Here is a 14,741-nt window from a genome sequence, read left to right as displayed (position 1 = left end):
AAGAGCTGCCAGTAAGTGGCAAATTCAAGTTTTGATTTTCGGAACTTTCTGTAATTTTTTTCCCCCAAATATTTTTGATTCAAGGTTGGATGAACCCAAGAATGAGGAACCCATGGATGCGGAGGGCCGACTAATTGTTTTTCTTTTTTTTTTTTTTTTTTTTTTTTTAATATTATTTTATTAGTTGGAGGCCAATCACTTTACAACATTTCAGTGGGTTTTGTCATACATTGACATGAATCAGCCATATAGTTACATGTATTCCCCATCCCGATCCCCCCTCCCACCTCCCTCTCCACCCGACTCCTCAGGGTCCTCCCAGTGCACCAGGCCCGAGCACCTGACTCATGTATCCCACCTGGGCTGGTGGTCCGTTTCACCATAGATAATATACATGCTGTTCTTTCAAAACATCCCACCCTCACGTTCTCCCCCAGAGTTCAAAAGTCTGTTCTGTATTTCTGTGTCTCTTTTTCTGTTTTGCATATAGGGTTATCGCCACCATCTATCTAAATTCCGTATATATGTGTTAGTATACTGTAATGTTCTTTATCTTTCTGACTTACTTCACTCTGTATAATGGGCTCCAGTTTCATCCATCTCATTAGAACTGATTCAAATGAATTCTTTTTAACAGCTGAGTAATATTCCATGGTGTATATGTACCACAGCTTCCTTATCCATTCATCTGCTGATGGGCATCTAGGTTGCTTCCATGTCCTGGCTATTATAAACAGTGCTGCGATGAACATTGGGGTGCACGTGTCTCTTTCAGATCTGGATTCCTCAGTGTGTATGCCCAGAAGTGGTATTGCTGGGTCATATGGCAGTTCTATTTCCAGTTTTTTAAGAAATCTCCACACTGTTTTCCATAGTGGCTGTACTAGTTTGCATTCCCACCAACAGTGTAAGAGGGTTCCCTTTTCTCCACACCCTCTCCAGCATTTATTGCTTGTAGACTTTTGGATAGCAGCCATCCTGACTGGCGTGTAATGGTACCTCATTGTGGTTTTGATTTGCATTTCTCTGATGATGAGTGATGTTGAGCATCTTTTCATGTGTTTGTTAGCCATCTGTATGTCTTCTTTGGAGAAATGTCTGTTTAGTTCTTTGGCCCATTTTTTGATTGGGTCGTTTATTTTTCTGGAATTTAGCTTCAGGAGTTGCTTGTATATTTTTGAGATTAATCCTTTGTCTGTTTCCTCATTTGTTATTATTTTCTCCCAATCTGAGGGCTGTCTTTTCACCTTACTTATAGTTTCCTTTGTTGTGCAAAAGCTTTTAATTTTCATTAAGTCCCATTTGTTTATTTTTGCTTTTATTTCCAATATTCTGGGAGGTGGGTCATAGAAGATCTTGCTGTGATTTATGTCGGAGAGTGTTTTGCCTATGTTCTCCTCTAGGAGTTTTATAGTTTCTGGTCTTACATTTAGATCTTTAATCCATTTTGAGTTTATTTTTGTGTATGGTGTTAGGAAGTGTTCTAGTTTCATTCTTTTACAAGTGGTTAACCAGTTTTCCCAGCACCACTTGTTAAAGAGATTGTCTTTTTTCCATTGTATATCCTTGCCTCCTTTGTCAAAGATAAGCTGTCCATAGGTTCGTGGATTTATCTCTGGGCTTTCTATTCTGTTCCATTGATCTATATTTCTGTCTTTGTGCCAGTACCATACTGTCTTGATGACTGTGGCTTTGTAGTAGAGTCTGAAGTCAGGCAGGTTGATTCCTCCAGTTCCATTCTTCTTTCTCAAGATTACTTTTGCTATTCGAGGTTTTTTATATTTCCATACAAATTGTGAAATTATTTGTTCTAATTCTGTGAAAAATACCGTTGGTAGCTTGATAGGGATTGCATTGAATCTATAGATTGCTTTGGGTAGAATAGCCATTTTGACAATATTGATTCTTCCAATCCATGAACACGGTATGTTTCTCCAACTGTTTGTGTCCTCTTTGATTTCTTTCATCAGTGTTTTATAGTTTTCTATGTATAGGTCTTTTGTTTCTTTAGGTAGATATACTCCTAAGTATTTTATTCTTTTTGTTGCAATGGTGAATGGTATTGTTTCCTTAATTTCTCTTTCTGTTTTTTCATTGTTAGTGTATAGGAATGCAAGGGATTTCTGTGTGTTAATTTTATATCCTGCAACTTTACTATATTCATTAATTAGCTCTAGTAATTTTCTGGTAGAGTCTTTAGGGTTTTCTATGTAGAGGATCATGTCATCTGCAAACAGCGAGAGTTTCACTTCTTCTTTTCCTATCTGGATTCCTTTTATGTCTTTTTCTGCTCTGATTGCTGTGGCCAAAACTTCCAACACTATGTTGAATAGTAGTGGTGAGAGTGGGCATCCTTGTCTTGTTCCTGATTTCAGAGGAAATGCTTTCAATTTTTCACCATTGAGGGTGATGCTTGCTGTGGGTTTGTCATATATAGCTTTTATTATGTTGAGGTATGTTCCTTCTATTCCTGCTTTCTGGAGAGTTTTAATCATAAATGAGTGTTGAATTTTGTCAAAGGCTTTCTCTGCATCTATTGAGATAATCATATGTTTTTTATCTTTCAATTTGTTAATGTGGTGTATTACGTTGATCGATTTGCGGATATTAAAGAATCCTTGCATTCCTGGGATAAAGCCCACTTGGTCATGGTGTATGATTTTTTTAATATGTTGTTGGATTCTGTTTGCTAGAATTTTGTTAAGGATTTTTGCATCTATGTTCATCAGTGATATTGGCCTGTAGTTTTCTTTTTTTGTGGCATCTTTGTCTGGTTTTGGAATTAGGGTGATGGTGGCCTCATAGAATGAGTTTGGAAGTTTACCTTCTTCTGCAATTTTCTGGAAGAGTTTGAGTAAGATAGGTGTTAGCTCTTCTCTAAATTTTTGGTAGAATTCAGCTGTGAAGCCATCTGGTCCTGGGCTTTTGTTTGCTGGAAGATTTCTGATTACAGTTTCGATTTCCTTGCTTGTGATGGCTCTGTTAAGATCTTCTATTTCTTCCTGGTTCAGTTTTGGAAAGTTATACTTTTCTAAGAATTTGTCCATTTCATCCAAGTTGTCCATTTTATTGGCATAGAGCTGCTGGTAGTAGTCTCTTATGATCCTTTGTATTTCAGTGTTGTCTGTTGTGATCTCACCCTTTTCATTTCTTATTTTGTTAATTTGGTTCTTCTCTCTTTGTTTCTTAATGAGTCTTGCTAATGGTTTGTCAGTTTTGTTTATTTTTTCAAAAAACCAGCTTTTAGCTTTGTTGATTTTTGCTATGGTCTCTTTAGTACGCAAACGGAGACCAAAAGAAAGCAGGAGTCGCAATACTCATATCAGATAAAATAGACTTTCAAATAAAGGATGTGAAAAGAGACAAAGAAGGTCACTACATAATGATCAAAGGATCAATCCAAGAAGAAGATATAACAATTATAAATATATATGCACCCAACATAGGAGCACCGCAATATGTACGGCAAACACTAACGAGTATGAAAGAGGAAATTAATAGTAACACAATAATAGTGGGAGACTTTAATACCCCACTCACAACCATGGATAGATCAACTAAACAGAAAATCAACAAGGAAACACAAACCTTAAATGATACAATGGACCAGCTAGACCTAATTGATATCTATAGGACATTTCACCCCAAAACAATCAACTTCACCTTTTTCTCAAGTGCACACGGAACCTTCTCCAGAATAGATCACATCCTGGGCCATAAATCTGGTCTTGGAAAATTCAAAAAAATTGAAATCATTCCAGTCATCTTTTCTGACCACAGTGCAGTAAGATTAGATCTCAATTACAGGAAAAAAATTGTTAAAAATTCCAACATATGGAGGCTAAATAACACGCTTCTGAATAACCAACAAATCATAGAAGAAATCAAAAAAGAAATCAAAGTATGTATAGAAATAAATGAAAATGAAAACACAACAACCCAAAACCTATGGGACACTGTAAAAGCAGTGCTAAGGGGAAGGTTCATAGCATTACAGGCACACATCAAGAAACAAGAAAAAAGCCAAATAAATAACCTAACTCTACACCTAAAACAATTAGAGAAGGAAGAAATGAAGAACCCCAGGGTTAGCAGAAGGAAAGAAATCTTAAAAATTAGGGCAGAAATAAATGCAAAAGAAACTAAAGAGACCATAGCAAAAATCGACTAATTGTTTTTCAAGTGTAGCTGAGTCATATGAATTAATTTCCAAGGGAAGGGTGCATTTTAAACTTCCTTTTTGCTACAAAACTAAATCCTCTTAAAAAAAAAACAAAAACAAAAAACTTCCCCAAGCCTCCTAAAGGTCTGGGATACATTCATAGGTGGATTGCTGGTTGCAAATTAACTGTCAGGAATCTTACTTAAAGAACATGCCTATAACCCTGAATTCATTGTTTACAAATCTAGACTAAGAAGAAAAACAAATAGTTCATCAACTGAATTACTGGGCCGGTTTCTCTGCCTAAAACCTAACTCCTGCTTGAGACCTAAACTCATCATTACTAGGCTGAGCACATTAGCTGCTGCATGTTTCACTCGTTCAGCTTTTCTAAACAGCCAGTGACCAGAAAGGCCGCCTCATCTCCTCTTCTTTTTTGGCCGCTTGCCCTGAACCGAAAGGGTAGACAGTGGGATGGGGTGGGGGGTGGGGGGCAGTCAGTCAGTTCCCTGTGCTTCTTGAAGAATGTGGTCTGAGGCAGGCCTGGCCGTCTCTCCAAAGATTCAGAAATAGCTGGGACAGACAAACTGAGTTAAGTCCTGGAAAACGCTTTCCAATTTAGGTGTTTTTCTAGTAGGCCAAGTTCTCCGGAATAATGCCTGGCTGTTCAACTTCTAGTATGCAATCTCAGTCACATGCCGCTCTTTGCGACCCCACAGACTACAGCCCATTGGGCTCCTGTGTCAATGGAATTTCCCAGGCCAGAATCCTGGAGTGGGCTGCCATTTCCTCCTCCAGGGGATCTTCCCGACCCGGGGACTGAACCCACGTCTCTTGCACTGCAGGCAGATTCTTTACCACTGCGCCACCTGGGAAGCCCCTTAACTTCTAGTACCAATTCTAAAAACTTATGTACGCATGTTCACTATGTTACTTTAAAAAAAAACATGAAATCCTTGTACTGCCAACAGATGCTGGGAACTTCACACTGTATTCTCGAAGACGCAGAATTCCATTTGCAAGAGGGCCGTCTAGTCCTCCCACCCCAATGGAACAGCCCCCTCCCTGGCCTCGTGGTTCAGAGTACAGGGGCCACGGGCTGGGGCGCTCTGAGCCACACACAACATATGGTGGACCCTCGATGCATGGCTCGGCCTGCCATGAAGGAAACATCACACACGCAGCCCCAGCACCCAAAGAGGAGCAGAAGGCGGCCAGCGGGAGAGAAAGGAGACAGAGAAGAACCGCAGGATCCCCTGCTCAGCTCCCTAAGGAGTGGCAGGACCAGCCACGACAGGAGGGTCGGCCTGGTCCCTCGGGGCAGGGGGAGAACCACCTCGGGGGCCTGGAGATGACAAACTTTTCCCTTGGCTGAGAAGGCAAGAATGGGTGGCTCAAGCATCCTGAGGCTGTCCGAGGCTGCACAAGGTCCCTCTTCTTCTGGACACGTGCCGCCCCATCCAGGCAGGAAGCAGTCTGCGTCAGAAGCAGCTGGCACGTGTAAGGAAGCCTCCCCAGCAGGGCTGACCCCTTGGGGCCCCTCCTGAGCCAAGAGGACAAGGAGGCCATCTGAACACCAGGCTGACGGCGCGTACCCCACTGCCACAGGGCCGGGTCTCCCTTCCTTCCTCCTCACGCGCTGTCCGTGGCCCTCACACCCCAAGTAATTCAACCAGAGGACTCCCGGGAGGGACCAACGGCCCCAGGATGTGCTAACGACCATGCCCACGCCCTCCCGTGGCCTGTGATGAAGCGTCCTCTGCACCGGGACCCAGCAGCCTCTGTCCCCGCGTGTCTGCTCCCTCCCCTGCTCACTCCTGGGTCTCTGGCTCAGGAGACCTCCCTACGAGTGACCAAGGAGAACACACCCTCCACAGCCAGGAGCCTGCCTGGACGACGACACACGGGGGAAGGGGCAGGGATCCTGGGCCACTTCTGTCCTCTGACTTGGCCACCCTCCTATCCTGAACGGGGCAGGGACAGTGAGACCAGGCTCCACGGCTCCCAGTCTTCCACAGAGCTTGGAGGGAGAGAGAAAAAGGTAGGCATGATATGAGCTCCCTGGAAATGGAGAGCGCGTGAAACATCTGTGGAGATGAGCCCAGGCTGAGCCCCACAGCCCCATCGGCACAAGCCGGAGACCCGGACGGCTGCCGCCCCAGAGGATACGTGAGGACAAACAAGACTTTACCAGAGGCAGAAGGCGCCCCCAGGCCCCAGCGGCATGTCGGGAGAGAGATGCCCACCTTCTCCTGGCCACAAGCACGGTCAGGGACGCTCAGCACACACACACTTCTGGTGTGCCACCAGAAGCCCTCTGCCAAGACACACGCCACGGGGGCCAATTCCCGACACCTCACTCTGGCGCCACGGCCCCGAGGAAGCGACAGTGGCCGGCACAGGGTCGGCAACGGGGCCCCGTCCCTGCCTCAGCCTCAAGGCCCGCCCTGAAGGTCCCACGGCGGGCAAAACTGCTCTCAGGGGAATCAAGCCAGCACACAAAAGAAACGCTGCCCAGAGGAAATCTAAAACCAAACAGAGGCTGGGGTTTAGTGTTCCCCGCGGGACAGGATCAGGGATCCGATCATTCCTGACGGAAATCAGCTACATTTCTTAGTGGTTTATTTGTTTCTTCTGAGGGTTGAAAAGTCGAGATGCCCAGCACTGCCTAAGGACGGACAAAGCTGGAGAAACCAGATATGGCACTTTTCAATAAATATTTTAAAGCTTCTGAAAGAAATAAGTGGAAAAGAAAAGCAACTGCTGTAAGGCCTGTTTTGCTCTTAAAAATCATTCCGAGGGAAGAAAAATACCACAGCACAAAATAGTTTAAAAAAGAAAAGGAAGAAGGAATAGACAAATAACTTACTAAAAAATACAAAAACCTGCCCCTGGAGCCACCCTGGCCAGCTCACATTTTGACCCATGAAGCAAAGCTCGCCTCCCACCGCACTCCGTGTCCAAACATGCAGAGCAGGACGCAGCCTGGGGGGCCCAGAGCCCCCATCACCCGGCCCGGGTGTCATAGGGCGACCCGCGCAGCGAGGCTCCAGAGGCCTGCCGGTCAGTTCCCCTCTCGCCACCGCGGATTTGCTTAAGAAATTAAGTCTCAAGTAAAATTACCTCATGGGGGTCTAAAGGCCACAGTTTTCCCAGGTCAAAGTGGGGTCGCCTGTCATTCTGAACAATGACCTCTCAAGTCAAGGGAAACAGCGGAACCTCCAAAAAGCTCAGGAGCAGGCGCCCCCCCTTCTCACCCCAGTCAACCTCTCCCCATCGCCCACCAACTCGCCTACCCTCGAGGTGAAGAGATCCAGTTTTCCAAATAAAATGGTCTAAAGCAATGGGAAGGAAACGCCTTCACAAATAAGAGTGATGAATGCCCAGACTCGGCCCAGACAGCCAACCTACAGTGGATGACAATTATTTACAAGGGGACGTTATCAACGAAAAACGGGAGCACTCCCTAGAAGACTCACAACTTTTTTTCTTTTTCTCTATTTCTTTTAAACTTTCTTGTCATAAAAGCCAACTTACATTAAAATATACTTACTACGAGACAACACAACTAATAAAATATATAATAAAACTTACACAAGTAGAAAATTCTGAGGTATTTCTGGTTTGAGGTGGTCTGTGGTCGTGAAGTTTTAATTCTTTTACTTTTCAAAATTTAAACCTCGGAAGCCACATAGCAAAGTGTTTGTGTGGATGTGTGTGTGTTGTTTTTTTTTTAATTTGCATGTTTCATAAATTAAAAAAAAAAAACTCAAAGGTTGAAACAGCAGCATTAGGAACATTGACTGATGAGAGCAAGGTTATGGCAAAACAGAGAAACGGTTTTTTCGAATATGCACCTCTTGTAAGGGGGTCTGGAGAAAGCTGTGTCCACGAGCTACATTAAGGGACAGTAATGTCACCGCCCAGGGCAGAGCCAGCGCCGCAGGACTCTCCAGAGAGGCAGGCCTTGGCCAGGCCGGACCCAGGAAAGCCTCTCGCCCCGGCTGTGCAGGGCGCCCCCCTGTGGCCGTTTCCCTGAACTGCTCCAGGAGGAAACTATTTCAACTTTTCCTCCATTATAGATATTTACAGTACAATGTCTCATGAAGACTGTACTCACTAAACCGTGATGATTTCTACCCTTGCCGGTCCTTAAAATCAGGGTAGAAAAAAATGTTGTGTCCTATGCCCAAGCCCAAGAGAGTGAAAAAAAAACTGGACAGGGCAAACAGATGGGCCAGAGCCACACCTGATTTCAGACTTTCTCCAAACCCCGCTCGTGCCGTTCATGCTCGGCCTCCAGGCGCTCCTTCCCCTCAATTCCGGGTTACCTGAGAAGTAGTCTCATAGCAAAGGATGTTGCTCCGAATGTGCCCGAGTCCAGTGTAGCTCTGCTCCAGAACCCACCCCCAGCTCCGTCCTCCCCTCCAGTCCAAACCATCCTCATCCTCAGCCCAGTTTTTCCTCGGTCAGGACAACACCCGTTAATCCGTGAAAAGACACGCCTGCTGTTTCTTAAACTCACTGTCTAAAAAGGGAGAAAAACACAGAAAAGGTGAGGCGGGAGGGGGAGGAGGGCAGAGGGAAACTCCTCGTATGAGGAAGATGTGTTCTTATGTAACAGTCTTCAAAGGTTCCTCTAGGTAGAGTTTGCAGCATTAAGTTTCCTAAGACAGGATGGGTTTCTTTGTGTCACAGGTTCTGAGACAACAAACAAAGAGAAAGCGGGGAAAATGGACCCCGGAGGGCGGGAGGCGGCCGAGGCTCTTCAGCAAGGCGCTGGTTCTGCATTCACAGCTCAGCACCTCAACGCCTGCTGACGTGTCCGCTGCTTGCGATACAGTAGAGCAACGTGCTGGTAAAAACTGATCCAATCCAAAAATAATATTAATAATAATAATTATAATAATTATAATAATAATAAAAAGTCAAGGTAAAATAGCAGCTGCATTTTATGTGTTTGTTGGTATTATGGGATTTCCAAAACAAAACACAACTTTTTTTTTTTTTTTTTTTCCTTTCCTCTTCAGATCTAGTGAGTCTGGAGATCCACTCGTGTCCTGGGCTTAGATGCTCGACTCCTTCGGGGGCAGGTCCACGTTGGTGACAGAGGTCACCAGGGAGACAAGACAGTCCGAGGTAGTGCCGTTGACCGACCTCCGGATCAGGGACACGCGCTCCTCCACGCAGCCCGCGGACAGGCGAGCCTCCGCGTCGTGGTCCCAGCACTCCTCGATGGTCACGCAGAGCTGGGCCAGGCCCTGCACGCCGGCGGGAGAGGAAACACATGCCTTTGCTGGTAGCCCTCAGCGAGGACAGGCAAACCAGACGGTGTTCCCGAGGACAGAGCCCACAGGCCCGTCCACAGGGGTCCGGGGGAAGCTCCCCTGCCAGCAGTCAGCATCCTGAGCCCACCGGCCTCCCCCACAGCCCCCAGGAAAGGGCCACTGGACCTCAATACTCAACGAGGGAATCCAGGGCCCCACGGGGCTGCCTGCCTTGGAGTAGTGACACTGCAACAAAATCTTCGGCAAAGCCCAAGTCACATAGGGGCCCAATGTGCAGTTACAGTGGAGACAGAGGGGGGCTTCATCCCACCCTTTTCCCCACGGCCCCCAGAACCTCCCCAGAGTCCAGGGAACGTGGCCTGACACCCTGTGCTGGAACCAACTGCGTGCAGCCGAGAAAGGCCGCAAGATGAGCAAACAGCCCACCCACATCCAGAACAATCCGGCCTGCTCGGCACTAGGCCACGCTCAGACCTCTCTGGACCTGCTCACGTCAGGGAACTGGACTGGCAACCACAGCATCTCTGCCCTGAGAGACTGAAAGTCTGAGGCAGAAGGTAAGGCCCAACTTCCCTCTCCCTGTGCCTAAATTTTCTGTTTGCAGTCCTGGGTTTCACGGAGCAAGCAGCATGGCAGCAGAACCTGGCCTCCACGGCTCAACCCCTGACCGTGTGGGAAGAGCTTGTCTTCCCACATTCAGTGATGTCCTTCTGAATCAACCCTAGGGTACCAGGGAGCAGGATTCAACGGCGCTCAAGGCAAATGTCCTTCCAAGAAATGGGAACGGTTTATACAGCTGGGGTCTTTCTTACATGTCCCCAGACTGGAGGGGCCCAGATACCACGGAGCTCAGCCCAGGCCCAAGAAATTGATGAGGGCAGGGAAATCGATTACTTCATCAGCGCTAAGCCATATGAAACACTTAAGTGATCAGTACCCTGCCCAGCGAGGTACAGCAACTCCTTAAATCTAATACTACCCTGAGGAGACAAGAGCTCAGAGAAATCAAGCAATTTGCTTGATGTCACCCAGCTACTGATGACAGACCCAGGATTTCCGTCCCATGTGTCAGGTCCCATCACTCTCTGGGGTCAAAACCAGAGCCGCCGCCTTGGAGAGCACTAACCTGCACAGACACCCCGCTGGTGGAAGGGAGGGAATGCAGTGGGGGGGGAGGCGGGGACGGTCCTGCGGCCTGAACCCTCCGCTCTGGCCCTGCCGCACCTCACGGCTGGGTGAAGCTCCTCTCCTGGCCGTCAGCATCCCGCGCCCACAGCCTCCCCCGCAGCCCCAAGGAGGCGGTCCCTGCCCCCCACCGACCCCTCACCGGGTGTGTCAGCCAGTGATCCTTGATGGCGGGCCGCATCTTCTTGTGCACCACCACCTCCTGCAGCTCCTCCAGTGACGGGTGCTGCCCGATCTCCTCCTCAAAAGGCAGCATGTACTCATCCACAGGTCCTGGAGGAGAAAGTGAGTCCCGGGGGTCACCCGAGTGCCCCACTCCTCCCCCAGCACGCCCAGCACGCTCGGGGCGCCTGCCCTGCTCACCGTCGGCAGCTTTGCAGCGGGACACGAGCTCCCACAGCACCAGCCCCATGGCGTACATGTCGATGCGCAGAAAGGCGTCTCTCTGGAAGTTGATGGCTCCCTCGAGCACCTCGGGGGCCATGTACCGCCGCGTGCCCACCTGCGTGAGGACAGGGGAGGGGCTGTGGTCACTGAGCATGCACGGCTGCACTCACGGGACATGGGAGCTACATCACGTGTGCACAGCAAGGCCGTCGACAGTGACCGCTGTCCGCAGTGGTCGTGGGGGCCTCCAAGGGGCACGATGCAATGACTGAAGTACCGTTCCAGACAGTAGTAATCAACCACAGAACTGCTGCCTCTTTACTCCCTCAACACCACCAGGGGCTCCACAGATAACGCGTATTTTACTGAGACTGACACCAAAATCAGACGGGGAAGAATAGCTCCAAATATTAACAGAAGTTGTTTTAGGATGATCTGCTCAGGTTTAACTTTAGGTTACTTTGTCTCTAGGTTTTTGATTTGGATTCTTAATATACACTTATTTATTATACTATTTTTACCTTGTTTAATAATTACAACTGAAAGAGGGGAGGGAGATCTGTTTCTCGCTGACTGGCGCGGGAAGCCATGCACCCCTCCAGGTCTCACCTCCCCACTGGTGAAGCGAGAGCGCCGCCCCTGGGGCGCTCAGGCAACTCTGGGCCCACTGGGTGACCCCTGTCCCCTGCCAGCTGACACCAGAGCGGCAGCGTCCAACCCCACCTTCTACCCCGAGGCTCGTCACCTGCCCGTGAGTGTCCCCCGGAGGTTTCCCTGGCTCAAACCGAACAGCCAGGCCAAAGTCAGCCAGCACAGCAGTGAGGTCGCTCTTCAGCAATACATTCTTGCTCTTAAAGTCCCTATGGAGACAGTGGACTGAGATGGAGACGAACCTGTGGTCCGATCGGCCCTGCTCCTGCCTTGCCACCTGGACTTCCAGAGACCTAAGCCGGGCCCATCCCACCCTCTGGGGAGCGGGTTCTGCACCAGGTGGAGTTCCACAAAGCCACACGGGTGGGCAGCTTGAGGACACTCCCCTCCGTCGGCGTGAAAATCCCTGACTGCACTTCCACCAGAGCTGTCAAAGCAATGCCAACCCCCGTCCAGTCCCCAGCATCAAAGGCCAGCCCTCACATTCTCAGAGGGTTTACGGAGGGGCACTACAGCTGGGGATGTGAGTTTCCTGGCCAGAATTTACACCGTCTGGGATGTAAGTGAGAAGAGAAGTTTCAACGAATGTGCCTGATTCTGAGCAGGCTGCAGGGCAGAGGTCCCCAACCTCCACAATCTAATGCCTGATGATCTGGGGTGCAGCCAATACAGTAACAACAAAAATGAAGTGCACTGTAAATAACATGTTTAAATCAACCTTTTAAACCACCCTCACCCCAGTCCATAGAAAAATTGTCTTCCACAAAACTGGTCCCTGCTGCCAGAAAGGTTGGGGACTGCTGCCCCAAAGGTTCAAGCTGCTCTGAAGGTGGCGGAGTGGGTGCTGGGGTTGCACTCAGCCCTGCCTTTCCCTAGCCGGTCCTCAACTTCCTCATGCCTGTCTCAGCCTTACTGTGAGGACTAAACTGATGGACAAATGCTTAGGGCCATCCCTGGCACACTTACTATGCACTAGTGTTAGGCTGGACCCTATGGAAGAGTCAACATTCAACTGTGTTTGACCTACGAAAATGATAATTTCATACAGTCAACACCCGATGTCATTAATGTTATTCCCACTGGGGCCTTTCAGCTTTGAACCCCAGAATCTGAGACTCCCTCACAGTCAGGGAACCACACTAAACTAAGTCCTCTTTCCTGTGCTGCTGTTCCTTCACCTGTAAGAAGGGCTGGGAAAAACAGTACTTATCTCACAGAGCAGTTACGAGGCTTAAATGACTTGGCATTTCAGAGTGTTTAGAGTAGTGCCTGCCACTGTGATGAGAAGGTAACCAGACAAACTGGCTCTCAAAGCCCCATCCAAGGACTCCAGAGAATCCCTGAGACTGTTTCAGGGGATCTGCAAGGTCAACATTCCTTTCATAATAATCTGTTATTTGCCTTTCTTAAAGCTCATTCTCCCAGGACTACAGAGTTTTCCAGAGGCCACATACACACGTCACCGCTCTGAGTGAATTAACAGGATATATATGCTTTAATGCAGCAAGGATCAACAAACAGAACTCCAACCAGGGACAGAGTCGGCACTTCCTTCTGTGGCCACTGGAGGGCACCAGAGAACCATAATGGAGACCACAGCCTGAGCGGACAAGGAGGGAAGAAGGGGGAAAGGCCCGCTGGGCCGGGTTTTGTGTGGCTGCCTCTGACACACCACAGAGGAGCCACGCGTGTTTATGAGGCTGAGACCCCCCAGGGCCCCGCTCTCACCCTCCAGCCCTCTCTGCGGCTCCAGGCCGAGAAAAGAGGGCGACTGCTAGCCGGTACCTGTGGGCGATAGACGGCTTGTGGCCCTCGCCCCGGCACCAGGGCACGTCCTCGTGCAGGTAGGAGAGGCCTCTGGACATGGTCTCCGCCACGTGACACAGCTCGCTCCACGTGACGATGTTCCCCTTGAGGTAATCTGTGAGGGAGCCCTAAGGAGACAGCGCAGGCTCTGCACGCGGGCAGGACCCTGGAGGGCCTTACCCCCCGGAGGGCCATACCCGTGGGCCAAGTGGCTGAGCTCCCCCCAGGGAGGCTGGCACTGACGAGGCCAGGAGGGCTTGGGAAGCGGGGTGGTGTCAGACAGTGATAATCATGAAGTCACCACCCCTGTCTGCAAAAGCTGATCCCAGGGAGAGGCGTTCTTCCTGGAGACCCTCGTGTCCACACCCACCCACAGTGGGGCCTACGGTCACCCCGCGGGGGAGCAGGGTCCACGGGGCGAGGCTCACCTTGTCATGGAAGGCCGTGATGAGCCACAGCTCCACCTCCAGGTTGGAGCCGCGCTTCTCCGCGGCAATGAACTGCAGCAGGTTCTCATGCTTCATGCCAGGCGTACTGAAGATCTCCCGTTCACTCTGCCACGACTGCTTGTCCTGAGGCAGGGGGGCGCAGCTGAACCCCACCGCAGCCATGCCTCCTGGCGGCTTCCCACCCGCTCCCAACCTCAGCCTGTCAGGGGGCAGAGCAGGACTGAGCCGGGCCAAGGACCACAGGCCAGCGGTGAGCCCTGAGATCACTGCAGCCAGCACCGGATTTACGGCAGGGGCGTAGTGAGGTCCAGAGTGACAGAAATGAGTGGCCCAGGACCGCCCAGCCAACGAGAAGCAGAGCAGGCCTGCTTGTGCCAAGTGTCCTGGGCAATGGGTCCATTAGCCTGATGTCCAGGGCCTCTAAGCAGAACCTGATGTCAAAGCAAAACCCTCAAAACCAGCGTGGACTGAGGTTCTGCAAATCAAGGCTTCGCAAAGCCCTACCCTAGGCCCACGGTAAACGCTGCCACCGCAATGGGCCCATTCCTCTCGCACCCGCTTGCACAGGGTACGGACTGCTCTTGGACAGGAGGGCTCAGACCCCAGCCAGATGATCAGACCCCCCACAGGCAGACACGCACCTGGAGTGGGAAGATCTTGACAGCCACGAAGTCGTTCATGAGCTGCGCCTTCCAGACACAACCAAAGCGCCCCCGAGCCTTGATCTCCAGCAGTTGCAGCGGCTTCAGGCCCACCAGAGGCGACGGGGGTGGAGGTCCAGGGTCCTGGGGAGATGGAGGGCTTAACAGGATC

At 49.6% G+C, this 14,741-nt stretch overlaps 1 protein-coding gene across 1 annotated transcript in view; it reads right to left on the bottom strand.

Annotated features, from left to right (window-relative positions):
• Positions 1-4,170: 4,170 nt before the first annotated feature.
• ACVR2B (activin A receptor type 2B) overlaps positions 4,171-14,741 on the bottom strand; it is a 32,550-nt gene continuing 21,979 nt past the window's right edge. The window contains exons 5-11 of the mRNA XM_065933011.1: positions 14,570-14,713; positions 13,908-14,051; positions 13,459-13,607; positions 11,768-11,882; positions 10,999-11,137; positions 10,778-10,908; positions 4,171-9,423 (exon numbers count right to left, since the gene is read on the bottom strand). Of these exons, the coding sequence (XP_065789083.1) occupies positions 9,229-9,423; positions 10,778-10,908; positions 10,999-11,137; positions 11,768-11,882; positions 13,459-13,607; positions 13,908-14,051; positions 14,570-14,713 (1,017 nt within the window). The 3' untranslated portion in view covers positions 4,171-9,228. The remainder of the gene's footprint in view (positions 9,424-10,777; positions 10,909-10,998; positions 11,138-11,767; positions 11,883-13,458; positions 13,608-13,907; positions 14,052-14,569; positions 14,714-14,741) is intronic.

The sequence above is a fragment of the Muntiacus reevesi genome, chromosome 4 (assembly GCF_963930625.1).
Source record: "Muntiacus reevesi chromosome 4, mMunRee1.1, whole genome shotgun sequence".
Taxonomy (NCBI): domain Eukaryota; kingdom Metazoa; phylum Chordata; class Mammalia; order Artiodactyla; family Cervidae; genus Muntiacus; species Muntiacus reevesi.
Note: the sequence above shows the minus strand (reverse complement) of the source record. Positions and strands in the feature narration are given on the sequence as shown.